This window comes from Nerophis ophidion, linkage group LG03 (genome assembly GCF_033978795.1).
Source record: "Nerophis ophidion isolate RoL-2023_Sa linkage group LG03, RoL_Noph_v1.0, whole genome shotgun sequence".
Classification (NCBI taxonomy): Eukaryota; Metazoa; Chordata; class Actinopteri; order Syngnathiformes; family Syngnathidae; genus Nerophis; species Nerophis ophidion.
Genome location: NC_084613.1, coordinates 17810781 through 17831364, shown reverse-complemented (window position 1 = coordinate 17831364; position 20584 = coordinate 17810781). Strand labels below are relative to the sequence as shown.

Genomic DNA, 20584 nt, shown 5'->3' with positions numbered 1-20584 from the left:
ATCTTGCCATCTTCCAAACTTGGTCCAAACGATTAATTTGGAATTTGAGACTTCAGTGACATATTTTGCATTTGTTACATCTCCATATATGGTAGAGGTTTAACCAAAAAGCTTTGGCTAGATCCGCCATTTTTATTGAGTTGTAGTCAACAAGTTCTTTTTTTATTGTTATTCTCTTGTTGTGAGGCTGACTGATTTGCATGTTAAAATCCTCTGCTGTTGCCATTTCTAATACAAAGTATAATAAAGTTCTAACTTATTAGTTATTTATAACTTATCATCAGTCTGTACACCCCATATGGGCAGGCTAAAACGACTGTACAACACAGCTGACAGGGTGGAGATGCAGTTAAAGTGGGCTTAGCATAGAAGGACAACTTTGGCACATAAATAAGACCGCTCACAAAGAGGGGCATTCTGAAAAGAAGGTCAGAAAGTGGATTGAAGATGATTTGACTAGAGCATTAGAGCAATATTGTCGACCACAAGGAAGTGTTTTTAATGTGGAAAAAGATAATAGGACCCCTTTTAATTAAAAAAATAACCTTGTGTTGTCTTCAGATCTCACTTATTAGTTACATAGGCATGCTAAGCATGACAAAAATAGTGTTTTTGTTTATATTGTGAAATATATCAATATGGACTGATAAAACATTGTGATATGACGTCTGGTGCGACATCATCCTCTTTAACAATGGATAAACAGGAAGCAGTAGTTCGCATCGACTTACGCGTAGTTCAGCACTCATTTGCTCCTTTTGTTCTTTAAGCTTGGTTACATCCTTCTCATCCCAGCAGCGAGCTTTGGCTTTCAAGTCACTGGAACCTCCTGAGATCACACCAGATCTCGCAAACAAGGTTCCGTCCAGAGATACAGTCTAGAGGAAGCAGGTGTCATCAACTTGTCTGCTATCAGTACAACCCATTGTCCACATACGTCCAACCATTTCCTATACCGCTTGTCCTCATTAGGGTCACATGTAAATTGGAGTCTTCCTGGTTCAAACTGATGTCTTTACCTTAAGGCGCTCCGTCCTGTCAAAAGCGACGCTTCTTGCCTCTTTAAGAGTCTCACACACCATTGCGTTGCCACAGACAAACTGCACCACTCTCTTTATCTCAGGAGCACTTGTGGTCACAATGTCCACCATCATCTTAGCACCTGACAAATTCCTCAGTCGCTCATTCAGGGGACTCACCTGAACACACACCACAGTGACAGTTCATGCAGATGTTTGCAGTCAAAGAACTGAATTGTGCATTTGGAGGCCTACATTCAAATAGTCAATGGGCAGGAAGGTCTCAGGATCAGCTCGCTCCTCCTTGAGGAAGCAGATGCAGTCGCGTGCCACCTTCTCTGTCGTCACAACAATAGCCTTTAAGTAGTGGCCAAACACCTTTGTGACGGCCAGCTGGTACTTTTTCTGGATGGGGCTGCACAGGTCACACAGGCGACCATACTGGGACAAGATTCATGAAACATTAGTCCAATTTTACAACTGCAATAAAAGTACAGTGGCACCTGGGCTTTTGTTAACAGTGGAACTTAAATTTATGAACATCCCAACTGGTTCTTGAACGGGGTTTGTAAATCGAACAATTTGTATAGTGAAGCCAATTTCTCCATCAGAAACAATGTAAACGTGAATAAAGTGTTCCAGCCTCAACAGTTTAAGTGTGTACACTTTGAACACAATATAAAGTCCTATACAGTACTATATATCAAACAAACATAACAAGGAGGTGAGGAATTAACTATGTCTTCATTAAGAAGCTAAAACAACAACAATAAGCTCAACACGCGCACACCCACACAGATGTCAATTTGGTGCCCTCACAAAAGATCAGAAATCACAAGAATCCTTTACTTTTACAACCACTATGCAACAATATTAAACATTTAAAAAAAGTAAAATCTATTTACATCGGCAAAGGTGCAGCTCACCAGAGGAGAGTAAGGGGCACAGAAGGGGAGAGGAGAGGTGGTGTATGTGTGAATGTGTGTTCTTGGAAGAGATGCTGCTGAACGAGAGCTAGTCTTCTCTTCCACTGTGAAATAATTTTGCTTCTGTATTTTTTTTGCAGAAAAGTCAGTTCTCAACACAATTAAAAACTTGGTGTGTTATACAGTTGGCTTTCTCAATTTCTTTCATACAAGCAAGCGGGACACAAAATTAATGAATGGATGAAGTGAACACAAAGACGTGGTTCGCTTATGTAGGCATATTTGGCACGATCTCAGTTTGCAAACAGAGGGGTTCGTAAAACGAGGTTCCACTGTAATCCATTCCAAAAGTTACATCAAAAATGTAATTTGACAAAAATACCATAACATTTTTCCCAATCCCTCAAAATGATAACCGGGAAGGCGGCCTGGTTTCCTAGGCGCAATGTTTGGCCGCACGATAACCAAGTCGATAGACGAAAACAGGGAAAATTTGGGATATTATTTTTCTGAAAAAACTTAAATAAAATCATCCAAAAAGTGGGTTGTATTGAAACTAAGGTACCACTGTAAGCACATCCATCTCTTCCACTCTTACCACAGATTCAGGGAAGAGTCTACGAAGCTTGTCCAGCATCTCTTTGCGCTGCAGCTGATATTTGTTCTCATGGTTTTCAAGGCGTGCGATGCGAAGCTCTTCCATAACCTGGCCCAACTCCAGGTTGACCTCAGTACTGCGCTGGCGGCCATGCTGCAACTCTGCTTGCAAATGCTCTTTCTCCTGAAGGGAGCGGTCAAGGGATGACCTATGGACATACAGTACAACAGTTTATAGACTATATGATGAAGGGTCAAGTCTGTAGTAGGCAGCAGTTACATTGTTACTTTATTTGTGTCCAAGAGAACTGCACAGTTCTAGCAGCTCGTAGGAACCAGTGTCTTGTGCGGTGGACATTTGTGTTGACCCTTAAAAGGGTTGTTGTTTTCTAAAATTTGTAACTCAAAAATAAATGCCTACTGCAGAGGACACTGGATCACAGGAAGTTAAACAGTACAATAAAATGTAAGTAAGCAGGTGAAATGTGATTAAAAAAACATAGTAAGAAAACAATTGAAAACAAAAAAACAGTTGAGTTGTTCCAATTTGTCAATTGCAAGCAAACATTTAACCAAAAGTAAATTCTGACATACTTGCAGGCCTTGGTGTACTCCTCCAGCTTCTCTGCTCTACAAGTCAAATTCTCCAACTGAGACTTGTTGTTCTTGATGCCAGCCTACGGTAAAAATGGTTCAAATGGCTTTTGGCCTCTGTTCCAAAATGTAACCACATCTCTTGGATAATATGATGAGGTAAATTTGTGCCTCCATTGCCTTAACTTTTGAATAATTAATTCAATGATAGACAAAAGTAAATAGATAATTTACATAGGGATGGATATTGTTTACATTTTAACCAAACTGGTGCCAAATCGGCACCACCCAAAAAATTTACAGATTTATTTTGAAAAACTCTACCTTTTTACTTTCACAGAATAATGTGACATGCAAGTTAAGCAGAATAGTCATTTAAATCAGGCGTGCATTATTAGAGATAATTATCGGAAAAAAACATTGAGCTTTAATACATCCCGACACACCGGTGCTTACGACGGTGTTACTTGCACAATATCACTTCCAATCGTTAGTTGAGTCTACATTCACTAACCATCTAAATCAGGGGTGTCAAACTCATTTGCATTGAGGGCAACATCGCAGTCAAGGCTGCCCTCAGAGGGCTGCATGTAAAAATTAATATATTTTATTATCAATGTATGATTACCTTATGATATTGTTACACAATTGCCTATATGCATTTAATTATTGATTTTTTTAATAACTTGCTTTTAAATCATAAGCAGATATCTATTTTGCCATTTTTTTTTAAATATATTAATTTAGGTAAATATAATGTTTTTGCATGATCAGATAAAATAAAGGCATGAGATTTCGTGCAGTAGATGGAATTTTTCTGTCCAAAAATAAGTTAAGTGAGAAAGATGAAGCGCTTTATTCACGCACATTATTTTCAGGCTTCAGCAGGCCACATAAAACGGGCCATGAGTTTAACATCAGAAGTTACTTTTTCTTTGGCTTGGCTGCTACTTTACGTCTGCATAGGGGCCGTTTAAGGAACCAAGTTTCAGTACCCAATACCCATCCCTAGATGTGTGTGTTGTCCCGTAGCCAGGAGAGTTAATGACGTTACCTCCCATTCCTTCCTTTTACGCCCGTCAAACTTCACCTTCTCGTAGTCCGCCTTCACTTCCCAGTGCAGCTTCTCGGCTTGCTGACCGAGCACTGCGCTTTGCCTCCTCGCAAGCTCTTTGAGGTTTTTGTAACGCTCTTGCTGTGACACACAGCCATCAAAAACATGCTGAATATTTTACAAGTTGCCTTACTTATGAATTTATACACACAGCTTCTGATTAAACACTGGCTGTACAGTTAAAACTGTCTTAACAAAGGTGGTTTGAGCCAAAAAGAGTTTCAATTCCCACTGTTTCCTAGAAGAAATAAAACCCACCTGCATCTCATCCAGCTCAATGTCCATCTCCTGGGACTGTTTCTCCTCCTGAAATTGATTCTCATAGATGATCCATGTTTTCTCCAGATCTGCTTTTTCCTTCTGGGTCTCAGCAATCTCCTGCTCCTTCAGAGCCAAGAGTTTCTGGCTCTTTTTCAGGGCACCTTTGATCTCCTCTCTCTTCTTGAGTAGATGGGAAGAGCTGACCTTGGCTTTGATGAACTGAGACTGAGACTGGGCCAGGATGTGCTCCTGGGCGCTAGGAAACAGAGCCACACACTTTGTAATAATACACACATCCAAGGTGCGGCAATCAATGTATCTGTGTTACGAATTTGAGTTACGTATGCTTAGCTAACTTTGTGTTGTAGGTGAACAAGAAAATGTGTGGGTAGTGGCGGGGTGAGTTTCATTACTTTCGGGGTTGCAACAGCGAGTCAATCACATACCGTAAATTCAGGACTACAAGCTGCTACTTTTCTCCCTACACTTTCAACCCGGCGGCATATAAAGTGTTTAATGGATTCATGTTTTTCTTTGCCGACGGCGATAATCCATCCATCCATCCATTTTCTACCGCTTATTCCCTTTGGGGTCGGGGGGGGCGCTGGTGCCTATCTCAGCTACAAATACCCCCCAAAAAACAAGTAAATAGTAGTAATAATAATGGATTAGACTGGGGATAGGTTGATTGGCGACACTAAATTGGCCCCAGTGTGTGAATGTGAGTGTGAATGTTGTCTGTCTATCTGTGTTGGCCCTGCGATGAGGTGGCGACTTGTCCAGGGTGTACCCCGCCTTCCGCCCGATTGTAGCTGAGATAGGCACCAGCGCCCCCCGCAACCCCAAAGGGAATAAGCGGTAGAAAATGGATGGATGAAAAGGTGTGTTATTGTTTGTGCTATGGCGTAATCTTTTGGACGAGTTCAGTCACTGCAAATGCAGCAGTGTCCTTCCATTTAGTGCTTTCAACTGGAAGTAGAAATCCTGTTCGGTCTTCTTGTCGTCTATAACGTTCTACTCAAAATAATTCTTCATACCATTCCAAGCAATGTTTGTAAGTTTTACAATGTAACTAAACAATTCTTACTTACTATACCGTCCCATGTGTGATGTCTGTAAGAGTGTTTTCATACATATTTGTACGTGTTAGCGTAATGTAATAAAGCGGGCGTTGTTTGCTTTAGCTAATATGCTAACACATTTGCGAGCGTCGGTTAGTATTATTAACTTACAATGGCATTATTTTTGGATCGTTTGATTAAAAAAAGTAAATCCTCAGTAAATTCATCAAAACGTGACCGTGGAGTTTTTGAGTCTGTTTAGCTGATTGGGGAGCTAGCTTTTGCAGCTGGGTGCCTGACGATGACTTCTGTTTAGTTGGATCAGCCGTTTTACTGCCGTGTAACAGATACCGTTTAAAAACAGTTAAAGTATGTAAATAAATATATTTCTGTGTAAGTAACTCATTTTGCAACACATATGTTTGTGGCTTATAGTCAGTTGCGGCTAAAATATTGGAAAACATTTTTTCTTCTTCTAAAATTTAGTGGGTTCGGCATATATACCATACGCTCCATAGTCCAGAAAATACGGAAAATAGTTTTGGCTTACCTCACTGTTGGCTTTGTAAAGTCAAATTATATCTAAACTAAATAAAGTTCATGCTAATCCACCTTGTTGTTTTCTTTTTTTCAAAGTAAGAATCATTGGGAGAACCGATAAAGAACCAAATTGTTAAGCAGAATCAAAAGTGGAATCGTAACTGGAAAAATCTGAGTAATTCCCATCCCTCCTGGGAAGGCTAAGAGTTCCCAAACAGGAAACAGTAGCGAAAAAAATAGTTTTCAAGTTCTGGCTTCTCATTGCCATTAGCACTAGCCAAATATTTGACTTTGAGCTGTATTTGTTTCCCAAGCAGACATGTGCATGATAAACATTTAATTGACTTTTAAAGTGTAGTGGGTAGAAAACCGGTACGCCTCTGTACCCCCCCCCCAAAATATTATGAACATATGTTATCGTTTCATCCCTAGTAGTAGTGAAGATAATATGCAATACCGAATTTCTTTCTCCATGTGCTGCTGCTCTCTGACAAGGTGCCCATGTTCCTTCTTGTGCGTTTTGACATTCTGCTCCCAGTCCAGCACAGAAGCATTCTGAGCAGAAGCAGCCTCCTGTTTTTCACTCAAGGTTTGCCTGGTGCTCTCAATGGCCTTCTCATTATGATATAGCTCAGCTAGACCCAACTGCAGACGCTCTTGGGCAAGTTCATCCACCAGAGCCTGGTACTTTTGCGCCTAGGAAGGGGAAAACAATATAAAATAAATACAGCCTTACCAACAGGTTTCGAAACATTTTCTAATGTCAAATGCAAACACAGTGACAATTATTCCAGTACTTTTCTGGAATGCCATAAGGTTGTACTTCGTCAAGTCAGAAAGGTTTGATGTTTTATGCTCACCTCTAACCTCTCCTCAAACACTTTCTTCTTCTCCCCGTAGACAGATTTCCTTTGGTTGAATTTAAACTGCATGTCTTCCGTGGCTTTGTTGAGGGCTTCTTTCTTCTTGTTGTACTCTGAAATTAACTCACTGGACTGACAGATGAACTCAAACATCTTGGTCCGCTCCTTGGGGTTCTTCAGAGCAATGGACTGCACTGCCCCCTAGTGACGGATATAGCCAGCAAATAATCGAAGATTTGTCATCATACTTCATGCGAGTCCGAGACATTGACCAATGTCTTTTTTCAGGACCGATACTTAATATTAGTAACCTGATACTTGGAGCCAATATTAATTTGCATTAAAAGTTTTTAAAACATGAATAGTATACATCAGTTGACAGCTGGAAGTCTTTTAGTTGTTGTTTTTTTAACATTATTTTTCGGAAACGTGGGACCAGTAGGAACATAATGTTATATGCGCCCCTATGTATTGGTAATTTAGCAGCAAAACAAATCGGGGGATTTCACAAACACTTTTATTACATGTGTCAAAGAGGAGCATCAACATATGCATTTGAAAATATGGCAAATCTCCTGGAAAAATTTGTAAAAATATGGGATTTTTCTACATCAAAATAACTCGCCATCTACTTCATTTTGAAGCAGTTTATGGATTTAATACATTGTAAGGGTTCCTCAAAAGGAACCCTAAAAAATTGCTATTAATAAAATGAAAACAATTCTGGGCTGCCTTTACATACAGTATCTTATAGTTGAGACATTTTTAAAGCTGGCTGACATCAGTTCATCCTGGATGTCATGTAAAGTAGGAGAATGTGTGAGCTGCTGCTTGCTTTTCTTGACCTATATAATAATGTACTATTTGTCAAGATATTTACAAAGATTTTTGGCAGACATATTTTTTTCTGTCAACTTAATGTCCATCCTTCTCCGTCGTGTTATTTTATTGATCACGGTACATGAAACTCCGCACACTGCTTTAATGGGCCCATGCTCTGGGTGTTGCGGACAAAGGCTTGTCCGCTCCAGTAGCCAAAACAAAGAAAACAGAATTGGGAAGACCTCAGGAAAAAGGACTAACTTCTAAAAAAAAACTGTCAGATATCAACATGTATTTGGGGAGAATTATTGACGATGGAAGTATTTTTTGAAATTTCTAAATGATTTAAAAAAAAAAAAAATTGGGCTCCAGCTAAAAGAATACTTTTTTCATGCAGGGCAAAAGGGTTGGTGTTTCAGCAGTGCTTATTACTATCTGCACAGCTAATTCTTTATTTCTAACTTTAAAAAATACTTGCATCATATGTGTATATATTGTATTTGCTGATGTAGTTCTGTTGTAGTTAAAGAGTAATACTAATAAAAAAGGCCAATAACGATTAAAAAAAAGGTTGCGCCGATATTCGTCAAAATGGCAAATATCGGCCTCGCCAATAATCGGTCAATGTCTAGTAATCAATTCAAACATTCATTCAACTATTTTAACAGACCACAGTAAAACCACAAAATTCTACCTGGAACACCAGACAGTTTTGAGCTCTGGAGATGATGCCAAGCTCGCGGAGCTCCTGATCATATTTGCTGCGAGTAACGGGAACGCCACTGATGTGATACCGGGAGGAGTCACCTGACATTAACATAGAGAATTATGGTTTAAAACGGGTTGTATCATAACAAAATGTGGCGGTATGAGATGATTAATTTTTAATCAGAGCAAGACATTCAAATTGTGCACAAAGCAAAGTACATGAAAGTATGCTGGGATACATTGGGATTATAAAAAACACCTTTAGGATGAACTAAGCCCTCCTTCAGGTCCAACATCAGTAACTTCTGACCCCAGGAAAGGTCTAAAACACTTCCACAAAAGTGTTCTAAAATTTTGTAGGAAGCCTTCCCAGAAGAGCGGCAAAGAAGGAATAACTCCACATGTTCTTCACTTTCGGTGTCCTTCATCTGGTACGTGCTAATAAGGAGGCAGCTGTCAATTATTTTACTAATCTATGAATTAGTTGGTTTGATTAATTGGATAAAATACATTTTATAGCCTCAATGCATATTTTGGGAACGGCAGTTTACATTAACAACTATTTTTCAGCCTGCTACAATCTCCATTCTTTTTTCCCCCAGATAAATCCACATTAACAACATTGAATAGTGTACATGAAGGAAAAAAACATTAAAACTCTCCACTGTATGTTGCCACGCAGATCACAGCACCCAACTTGGTTTCAGAGTTTGTCCCAAACATGGCGCCCTGGAGTCACGTGACGGGCTTTTGACCAATCAGATAAGAGTATGGCCAAACGATCTCCCAAATAATTGATCAAAAGCCCCTCACGTGACGACAGAGTGCCGTGTTTGGGACCAACTCGGACACCAAGTTGGCCATACTCTCTATATAAACGCCTCTGACAGCACCCTACACACCACCCCTCTAATGTGCGCTCTATTGCAGGGGTTGTGCGGAAACAATGTCCACTGTTTTAAATTTCTGGCTACTCCATGCAGTCTGGATTTGACCAGTTTTGAATAATTACACTCATTAAACGATAACTTGAAGCAACAAGCTTTTTTTTCTATAAATTAATGGTTGCCAGCCAAATGCTATTGGTTATCAATCAATTGTAAACAATAACTGGATGGTTGGTGGATATAGTTGGTTAACTAGAGGCAATCAAGTGTCAAACCATGCTCTGCACATAAAACATCTGTCAGTGAAGTGTCAAAAGCAGAGGAGGAAAGAGTGTGAGGTAGGTCTTTACCGCCCAGGATAACCCCCTAAAAATCTTTCCATTCACACAATTCTTACCTCTAAATAAACATGGGCTGCCATTTTCAAGAAAAAGCAAAAAACAATACTAAGCAACGGTTACTGCGGGGAACCAGTTTTCGTCTCTGGACTTCCTAAGGCTGTGACATGATAAACTTGAACAATTTTTTTGATATCTTATTAAGGTCTTTGATGTTCTCCAGGTCAAGGACCCCCAAACTGATGGATATAGCGAGGAAACCCTATAGTACTTATAATAGAGGACTAAATCTTGCATAAAATTGTGTCTTAACTAGGGATACACTGAAATGAAAATTTGTGGCCGAAGCCGAAGCCGAATAAAACTTAAACGCTTGGCCGAAGGCCGAATACCGAATAATGAATGCAGTTTTTCACAATTGTTTTTATATTGCATAAATAGCCTAGATTAAATATTTAGACTTGTTTTTCAAATAAAGTAATTTTTTATTGAATATTGAAATTTTTTTAATATTCCAGTAGCATTTGCTTTTCAAAAAAAGCACAGTTTTTCATTTATATTAGGCCTTTGAACAAAACATGCATTCCAAAAAAAAATAAAGTGCATTAAAGTGGATAAACCAACAACAAATGAATTATTGTCATTTTAGCAAAAGTCTGCTTAGCCACAGTAGATATGCCAATAATGTAAACAGAAGGCTCGAGTAAATCTCAATTAAGCGTGTGCTTGTAACCTCTTACACTTGTACAGGTAGCCTACACAACAGGCTAATAATGTAAACAGAGGACCCACTAAATCTCAATAAGTGTGTGCTTGTAACCTCATACACTTATACAGGTATACAACATATCCCAACGTCACCGCGTCACTGCACGTTGGTTGATTGCGTCACCGCGTCAAAAAATTGCGTCACACGCCACTATTCGGCCTTGTTTTTAACTCATTCCACCGAAAGCCGAATGTGGCTTTTTTTGCCATATTCGGCCGAATATATTCGGTTACCGATTAATCGGTGCATCCCTAGTCTTAACAGGGACCAACGTTTCTTACCTTTGGTATCTGTTTTTGTGTAATTTGTATCTGCATAAGTCCCGAAATCAAACCATGGAGGAATGGTGGAGATATTTATAAAACAGTCTCGCCTTCCTTCATACTTCCAGTCTAAACTAAACAAGCCGTTTGGAATTTGCAGTCTTGTGATGCTTTTCCCCAAGAGTGGCGTCAGCGGACATCTCCATATATGTTATAAGTTTACCCAAAGTGCATTGTGCAAGTCCGCCATTTTAGTCTGACGTAGTCAACAGGCTTCTTTTTCTCTATCCTCTTGTTGTGGGGCAGACTGGCTTTTACATGCACATGCATGTCTTACTGTTGCCATTTCTAATACAAAGTAGCGTATAGTTTGAACTTATATCTGTCAATAAACTCCATATGGAAGCGCTAAAAACTACACCAAAGATGGCGGGAGAAGACACAGCCGAAGTGGAGGCAGGTAAAAAAGACCGCCCACAAAACGCCGCATTCTGAAGAGACGGTCAAATAACAGCTTAGGGATGGTCTGTAAAACATAATCCATGCAACATTTTGGCCAAAGAACCACCGTTAAATCTTACGTAGACCACAAGGAAGTGTTTTACATGTGGAAAACAAAATCATAATATGACCCTTCAAACCAGCTGCTAGCAGATCCCTCTATTTGAATCTCAGTGCTAATAAGTATTTAAAAGACATATATATTTGTGGATAAAATGTAGGGAAATATTAACACATATATATTTTTCTGAACTCTAATAAACCAAATATCATCCCCCAACCCTTTTTTTAACTGTTATTTTTTTCAATCAAGGAAACTATCCCTATTATCAGTTATAAGATAAGATGTAGATCAGAATCATTTAATTTACACAAATATTCCTCTCTTGGTGGGAATTATTCTGAAATATTGGCAATAGTTTTTGTTGTGTTTTCGTTGTAAACATTTCATAAAGCGGTGCCACATTTTGATGCTTTGGGAGTGAGATCACTAGTTTGAATTTTCCCACAACTGAAAAAAAATGTAGCATTTTAACAATATACAAAAACAATTCACAAATAATACTTGAGAAAAAAACGCATTATGGATATAAAAAGTATAAATAGAACCATGAAAAAAAGCACAAAATAATACAGATGTGAGTACTGAATTACACTGCCATACCTGGTGTGTATGTACACTTCAAGAACTACCCTTTAGAACAGGGGTCCCCAAACTTTTTGACTCGGGGCCTGAATTGGGTTAAAAAAATTTGGCCGGGGTCCGGGCTGTATATATATTTCCAGTGCGATGATGTCACGTTATCGATTGGAAAATGCATTTTTAGACAAAATTATAGGACTAAGTGGCTAGGAAACACAGAGAGTAACAAGCGGTGGAAAAGATATTAGAAAGAACAGATTTTTTTTAAATAATTAAAAACAAAATACAAAAAAAGGTTTTAACTTGGGGCTTCCCGCGGGGCGGATTTTGGACGTAGAATGAAAAGTGATTAAATAAATATAATTTTAAAAAATACATAAATCGTTTGAAATATAATTGGAAATGTTTTATATTTGTCTATTAGTTTTTGTTTGTAAATAAACATATGGATACAATTTTTTTTATGTGTAATTAAAAAATAAATGTCAATATATATGATTAAAAAAATGTAATCCAAATGCTAAGTTTCCTTCAACTGTCACTCATTTTCCAGTCCGGTTGCCAGTCAGGTGGCGGCAGGCATGTGCAGAGTGGGCAATCCGAAATCAATTTGCATGCAGATAAATACCAGCTTACAACTGTAAAATTGTTGTCAACGTCTACTTAGAAGAGCCGTTCAAAAGACTTAGTTAGCGAAAGTCACGTCTCAACGATTGAGGACAAGAGTAAAACGTTTGAAATAGTTAAGTGTATTACTGTAAGCCTGAAAAGTTGCAAATTTAGGATAAAGCCTCTTTAAAAAAGTGGTACACATCATTGCCGACACTGACCCGAGATGCTTCGACGGAAGACAATCTCCATGCCGAGGTGGTCTTCGCACTGCAGGGCGACGAAAGCGCTCTCCGACACCGGCTGTCCAATGTGGGCTCCATGGATCAGATCGGTGTGATGTTTCACCCGGAGAGAGGTCACACGCACTCCAATGGCGAAGCTTACGGCGTCCATCACATTGGACTTACCTGGTTTTATTGAAGACATATTTGTTAACAACCATACAGTCAATGACCATGAACTACCATGTATAGAAAGAGGAACTACTTTTTGGGAGGAATTTTCTCAACCATTCACAATCCCTATATGCAAGACAAGAACGCATGTCTTTCTTTTTATTGAAATACTGCAATATGTCTGATAACAGACATATTGAGCCGGTGAGCTGCTGCATCGTGTCCAAGTTGGTGAAAGTTAATTCTAGATTACAAATCATACTTCTCACCTGGATAGTAGAAGGTTGTGGACATGAACCAAGAAGTCAGTCAACTTTGACATCCAACTTAGACCCAAAAATGGCGAGACAGACATGAAAAGACACCCATTTGCGGCATCTTTTTTTTTTACTATTGTGAGGATTATGATTAATTCTTCATGTAAATGGGAAGATATAAACATCCCATCAATTGTTGACCCAGTGAAAGCAGACATTGTACAGTAAGTGGATGTTTTGTTATGTCCATAGTTTGTATTCCTTGTTTAGTACTTAGCAATAATGCTATTCGCTGGATCGGTTTATCACTCAGCTTCTAAATCTCGCAGATCATCCTCTATATACTCAGGATAAAAAAAAAATGAGTTTCCGGATCATCATTTGTCCCAAAGTAGTCTTTATTGGTTCTCATGATTAGTAGTGTTGATGTTGTTAAAGAAAAAAAGCCAACGTTGTGATGCCTCTGTGAAGTTAATACACCTCTGCATGCTTAAAATGACCAAAATATGTAAATATAATAATATAAATATGTATGTATCGTTACTACAATACATTTTAATTACAGCATGAATATAAAGCATTGATGGAGGCTTTTGGATTTTTGTTTTTTAGAGCGCTTCATAGGCGGAATAGAGCGACTTCCATTCACTCCATTGTTAGCTGACTTTTGCTCGCTTTTATTTACGACATAGAATGCATAATACAAGAAAAAAATTTGTGTTCCAGTCTAACATGAGGATTGTGATAGGCAAAATTCCCCCCAAAAAGAGCAGTTCCCCCTTAAAACCTCTAAAGGCTTAGTTGTCCACATGGGTGGACAGCACCTTTTAGCTCTTATTTTCAAAATTGTGTACACTACTGAATTGGGGTCTTATGGCCCTTATGCGGACACTTATACTGCCATATGGTGGTGTCAGAAGAGTATAACATACAATGGAATTAGCAAAAAAAAAGGTTAAAAATAAGAGTTAGCGTGTCACTAAACATGAAGTACTCGTTTGTACCAAAATAGGAGCGCAAGACAAGGACTAAAACACTACACACAGGAAAACTCCAAATAAGTCACGGTGTTATGTGACAAGTCGTGACAGTACACCTACTTTGAGACAAGAGCTATAGTGATGCATGATTGGTTAAGGTTTAAATTCATATCCAACAATTGCGAAAACGACTTTTTATTGTCAATATCGGCTACTGAGTTTTGTTTTTTAATGATTTCTGTTTTAAGCTTGCCTCAGGATTTTTTCAATGAAAAAAATGTGCCTTGCCTCAAAAAGGTTGAAAAACACTGATTTAGAGCACAGCTGTAACTTGGTTTCCTTTTGTTTACATTTTCACAGTTTGCCTATTTTGTTACATAGCATTTCCTCCGTATCCCTTATTTTTGCACCTTCATTTTAAGAGCTTATATTGTTAATTGTTCAATGTGATTTTACAATTTTGTTTACATTGTTTGTGTCCCAAGCATTTGTTGACATTTCCTCTATGCCTTGATAGCTGAGAGGATTACAATAAGAGGAAGGTTACATCTGAATTGAAAATGTTTACATTTAATATATATTTTCCCCTGGTGATTCTTAGTTGATTGATGATTCTTAGTTTTTATTCTAATTAGGGTCCAATAAGTCCAAATAGCAAAGAGAAATCAAATAAAAAACATGCAAACAGCTTGGGCCTTAAGGGGTTTAAGCAGGGGTGTCCAAACTTTTTCCACTGAGGGCCGCACACTAAAAAATCAAAGCACGCGGGGGCCAAGTTGATATTTTTTAATTTTCAAAACCAATACAATATACACTTTTTTTTTTTTTTTATTGTTGGGACTCCTTCAAGTTAGGTCCTAAGGACCAAGAAGGGTTTCAGTCTTAAACACGGTTCAAAATAAGTCATATATTATTTTTTTCATAAAACCCTTGAATCGCTAATTCTACTTAATTATTTGTTTTACTTTTTACGAGCTTTTTGTCGAAACCCTTTTTTTGAGGCAAAATACAAAATATACAATATTTTTCCCAAAAAAGATTTTCAAAGTGAAATATTTAATGTGAAGTTATTGGATCTCTAAATAGGTCAACAATTCATAGCAAAATTGATTAGAATTTTTTTTGTATTTTTTTTTTTTTTTAGCAAAGACAGTTATTAAATTCCACTAAAATCCTTGGGGATCCAAAAGTGCCCCACTCATAAAAAGGTCATGCTTTTATTTATTTTTCATTCAACACTTGAATCTCTATATCAGCTTCAGACAATATATATTCTAATTGGTTTAGTATATTTATAATAACAATCAATAGGATATATAGTATAATTAGTATTAGTATATAATTAGTATGGAAATATTTTTTTCAAATTTTCATGTTTGTCGTATTTATGTCCTTTTTGTCCTTAAAGGCCTACTGAAATGAGATTTTCTTATTTAAACGGGGATAGCAGGTCCATTCTATGTGTCATACTTGATCATTTCGCGATATTGCCATATTTTTGCTGAAAGGATTTAGTAGAGAACATGGATGATAAAGTTTGCAACTTTTGGTCGCGAATAAAAAAGCCTTGACTTTACCGGAAGTAGCAGACAATTTGCGCGTGACGTCACGGTTTGTAGGGCTCCTCACATTGTTTATAATCATAGCCTCCAGCAGCACGAGCTATTTGGACCGAGAAAGCGAAGATTTCCCCATTAATTTGAGCGAGGATGAACGATTCATGCATGAGGAAAGTTAAGAGTGAAGGATTAGGGGGGAAAAAAGAAAAGAAAAGGCGACGGCTCCAGTGTGAGCGTTTCAGATGTAATTAGACACATTTACTAGGATAATTCTGGAAAATCCGTTATCTGCTTATTGTTTTAATGAGATTGTAAAGTCATACCTGAAAGTCGAATGGCTGCAGTGAACGCCAGTGTCTCTGAGAGAAGCAGAGGAGCCAAGATCACAGCTGCCTATTTGACAACTGCTTCAGGACGCTTAATCCACTGATGTCTCCAGTAAGAGCCGACTTAATATCACAATTTTCCCATCCAAAAACTTGCTGGTTGACGTAGAGAAACATGTTCGCTTGACCGCTCTGTGTTAAAGCTTCACAACAAACAAAGAAACACCGGCTGTGTCTCGGTTCCTAAAAGCAGCTGCAATCCACCGCTTTCCACCAACAGCATTCTTATTTGACGTCTCCACTATTAATTGAAAGAATTGAAAAAGATTCAGCAACACAGATGTCCAAATTACTGTGTAATTATGCGATGAAAAGAGTCGACTTTTAGCCGTAAGTGGTGCTGTACTAATATGTCCGCTACATCCCGAGACGTCACAAACACGCGTCATCATTCCGCGACGTTTTCGACAAGAAACTCCCCGGGAAATTTAAAATTGTAATTTAGTAAACTAAACCGGCCGTATTGGCATGTGTTGCAATGTTAAGATTTCATCATTGACAAATAAATTTGCAGACTGTGTGGTCGGTAGTAGTGGGTGTCAGTAGGCCTTTAAATCAATCAATAATTTATAGCAACATTGATTTTGATTCATTATTATATTTTGAGAAATTATTTAAAAAATGGTGTTATTAGAGTCAACAATGCAACTTTTTCTTGTTGCATTTCACCAATTTGCTCTTTTATTGCAGTTTTTAAAGTTTAAATGTATATATATATATATATATATATATATATATATATATATATATATATATATATATATATATATAAGTATTTTTAGAATGATGTGCTGCGGGCCGGTAAAACATTAGCAGAGGGGCGCAAATGGCCCCCGGGCCACACTTTGGACAGCCTTGGGTTAAAATGTTGGTTACTTATTGATACATTCTATTGCCCAACCATTTCTAATAGTCCTTACACAGAAACTATAAGGCTAAATTAATTACTGCAGTTATTGATAAAGCCCATTAAGCCATACAATATCTTAGGAAAGCTAAAAAATATATATATATAAAAATAAAACCCTATGAGTAGCTACATATAACTAGCACTTACAAAAACATCACTTACAAATACTTTAAAAGCCCAGTGAGGGTTTGTATTAAGGTTTTACATTTGTCAGAATAGTAAATGAGTTTTTTTAGTGCAATTTTTAATATAAATGTGACTAAATGTGCCTAATGCAGCTTTAGCCATTAGCTAGCGAGTTAGCCGTTAGCAACACGTGGCTAATGGAGAAAAGTGTGACTTACCGGATCCATTTGTGCCAATAATACAACTGAAGCCCATGAACGGACCGATGACTTGCTTTCCACGCCATGATTTGAAGTTTTCAACAGTAATTTGTTTGAGAATGCTCATCATTAATGTGGAAATAGTCACTGGGAAGTTAAGCTAGCAGGTATGTCGACTCACAGGAAACAAATAGACGGGCGGGAAAGGTCCTGGAAGGACGAAATACAACAATTCCATAACTTTATCAATGTTTGTGTAGAGCAGTGCTTCTCAAATGGGGGTGCGCGTACCCCTGGGGGTACTTGAAGGTATACCAAGGGGTACGTGAGATTTTTTTTTTAATATTCTAAAAATAGCAACAATTCAAAAATCCTTTATATATATATTTATTGAATAATACTTCAACAAAATATGAATGTAAGTTTAATAAACTTAAAAAAGAAAAGATACAACAATGCATTATTCAGTGTTGACAGCTAGATTTTTTTTGTGGACATGTTCCATAAATATTGATGTTAAAGATTTATTTTTTTGTGGAGAAATGTTTAGAATTAAGTTCATGAATATTACAATCCCCAAAGAGGGCACTTTAAGTTGATGATTACTTCTATGTGTAGAAATCTTTATTTATAATTGAATCACTTGTTTATTTTTCAACAAGTTTTTAGTTATTTTTATATCTTTTTTTCCAAATAGTTAAAGACAGACCACTACAAATGAGAAATATTTTGCACTGTTATACAATTTGATAAATCAGAAACTGATGACATAGTGCTGTATTTTACTTCTTTATCTCTTTTTTTCAACCAAAAATGCTTTGCTATGATTAGGCGGTACTTGAATTAAAAAAATGTTCATAGGGGGTACATCACTGGAAAAAGGTTAAGAACTACTGCTCTAAATAAGTGTTTTTCAACCTTTTTTGAGCCAAGGCATATTTTTTTAATTTAAGAAAATCCTGAGGCACGCCAAAAGCAGAAATCATTAAAAAACGAAACTCAGTGGCCGATATTGACATTAAAAAGTCGTTCTCGCAATTGTTGGATATTAATTTAAACCATAACCAAGCATGCATCACTATAGCACTTGTCTCATATTAGGTGTACTGTCACGACCTGTCACATAACACCGTGACTTATTTGGAGTTTGTTGGTGTTTTCCTGTGTGTAGTGTTTTAGTCCTTGTCTTGCGCTCCTATTTTGGTCTTTGTTCCTGTTTTGTTGGTATTTTCCTGTTGCAGTTTCATGTCTTCCTTGAGCGCTATTCTCCACACCTGCTTTGTTTTCGCAATCCAGACTATTTAAGTTGTGCGGGCGCTATCCTTCTTTGTGGGAACATTGTTGATTGTCATGTCATGTACGGATGTACTTTGTGGACGCCGTCTCCGCTCCACACACTGTAAGTCTTTGCTGTCGTCCAGCATTTTGTGTTTTGTTTACTTCGCAGCCAATTCAATTTTAGTTTTGTTTTACATAGCCAAGCCTAAACTTCAATGCTTTTTCATAGCGGCACTAACCTTTTGTTTATTTTTGGTTTAAACATAAAATACCTTTTAATCTGCACGCTGCTTTCAGCTGTTGTCTGCATGTGTTATCACGACACGCTGTGTTCCCGACATCTACAAGGCAATTAGCTACTTCCTGCCACCCACTGATATGGTATGGTATAACATGATTACCCTGCCAAATTATTTATAAATTATAATTACTTGTGCGCAAAAAATATTTTTAACCCAATTAGGTGAAATTACATAATCTCCCACGGCACAGTGGTTGAAAAACACTGCTCTAAAGGGTGAGTACAGCTTAGGTGGTTCACAATGCTCTGAATACTGTTTAAAAATTATTTTAAAAAATCCAATAAATTGCCATACTGTCCTATACTTTCCTGTTTTATCCATAATTTCTTTGCTCTCTGCAGCATACATTTTTACTCTCTCTTCTCAATCCCTGCAAAGATGGCGCGACCAAACTTAAAAGTCGATACCGTTACCTCACTCCCATTGATCAGTGATCATTTCTTGCGTTCCCGGGGCTTTGTCCATACAACCAACATTGCTTCGTAACTTCTGCTTTCCAAGAAGAAGGGAAAAAATTGGTAAAAGAAGTACACTACTTTACAGCTGTTATTACAGTACAACTCTGCCTTTGTTTGGTTTTCTCTGTTTAAAATACAAATACAAAACCAGTAAAGTCGGTTTTTAATGCAGTACCACCTGACGGATCGAAGGTCACGGCCATCATATGTTGGTTTTCAACCTTGCTGCTTACATGCAGTGATTTCTCCAGATTCTCTGAACATTTTGATTATATTACTGACCATAGCCATAATTTTTGTGCTTACAAAGCTTCTCTATGACTTAAGCACCAGACTTCTTTTGTTTGTTTGATATTATCATTACTGCCACAAGTGGTGGAAAAGTGTATTACAACCGAGAACGGCCCACAGCTGAGGAACCGATACTTCGAAACACTGGTATAAAGATCCACCACAACGTATAGTTTGTCATGTAAAATGTGTATGTTTTATTACCAGATAAATGTGTTGAACAATAAAAGCCGAAAGGGCCTACATTTCCACAATAAAACGTCATCCAGTTGGAGATGTTGGGTGTCGGCGTCAGTAAGGATGGTCGCGAACGTACTCCATGATGTGTTTGAGGGCCAGCCAGGTCTCGGATGCGGTGGGGATGATCTGATTGGCCGGCAGGAGGAAACCATAGCGACCGGTGTCCCTCAGCTCGAAGGCGAAGGAGTACTTGATGCCCAGGTTGTAGGACCAGTCGATGCTGCCGCCACTGGCTTGGTCTAAGGGCGGGTTTTGTATCAGTACTGGCGGACCGGAGGACGGCAATGAAGCTGAAGGAATGCACTTACAGATGATTCTACAGATGCTTCCAACCTTGTACTTGGTGCCGTGAAGAGAAGACAGCTTCTGCACTGCGGCTCTGCCCAGGGAGTCCTGCAGAGAACCACAGGTAGAGGATCAATTCTCCCGGTTCAGAATCAGTACGGAAGTGGTCTAAAATCTTTTCCTTAATAGATCTTAAATATCCTCTAAAGCTAGGGTGTCAAACTCGTTTTTATTTGGGGCCAATTTGCAATTATGGCTGCCCTCGGAGGGCCACATAATTGATGTGCTGTGGACCACGTTAAATGAAGTGACAGACCACTTGAATGACATGGGAGGCCACTTTAAACCACATGACGGACCACATTGCATTATGTGGCGGATCACTTTGAAGGACCTGGC

The 20584-nt window shown here is 38.2% G+C and overlaps 2 protein-coding genes across 2 annotated transcripts in view; both read right to left on the bottom strand.

The window, feature by feature from the left end:
• smc1b (structural maintenance of chromosomes 1B) overlaps nucleotides 1–17517 on the bottom strand; it is a 47925-nt gene extending 30408 nt beyond the window's left edge. Inside the window, exons 1-12 of the mRNA XM_061894452.1 lie at nucleotides 17350–17517; nucleotides 12737–12925; nucleotides 8492–8604; nucleotides 6973–7176; nucleotides 6570–6808; nucleotides 4509–4767; nucleotides 4191–4331; nucleotides 3137–3219; nucleotides 2544–2751; nucleotides 1275–1460; nucleotides 1020–1199; nucleotides 732–878 (exon numbers count right to left, since the gene is read on the bottom strand). Of these exons, the coding sequence (XP_061750436.1) occupies nucleotides 732–878; nucleotides 1020–1199; nucleotides 1275–1460; nucleotides 2544–2751; nucleotides 3137–3219; nucleotides 4191–4331; nucleotides 4509–4767; nucleotides 6570–6808; nucleotides 6973–7176; nucleotides 8492–8604; nucleotides 12737–12925; nucleotides 17350–17461 (2061 nt within the window). The 5' untranslated portion in view covers nucleotides 17462–17517. The remainder of the gene's footprint in view (nucleotides 1–731; nucleotides 879–1019; nucleotides 1200–1274; nucleotides 1461–2543; nucleotides 2752–3136; nucleotides 3220–4190; nucleotides 4332–4508; nucleotides 4768–6569; nucleotides 6809–6972; nucleotides 7177–8491; nucleotides 8605–12736; nucleotides 12926–17349) is intronic.
• Nucleotides 17518–19832: 2315 nt separating this feature from the next.
• LOC133549237 (carboxypeptidase A2-like) overlaps nucleotides 19833–20584 on the bottom strand; it is a 16580-nt gene continuing 15828 nt past the window's right edge. Inside the window, exons 10-11 of the mRNA XM_061894451.1 lie at nucleotides 20209–20293; nucleotides 19833–20139 (exon numbers count right to left, since the gene is read on the bottom strand). Coding sequence (XP_061750435.1) covers nucleotides 19952–20139; nucleotides 20209–20293 — 273 coding nt within the window. The 3' untranslated portion in view covers nucleotides 19833–19951. The remainder of the gene's footprint in view (nucleotides 20140–20208; nucleotides 20294–20584) is intronic.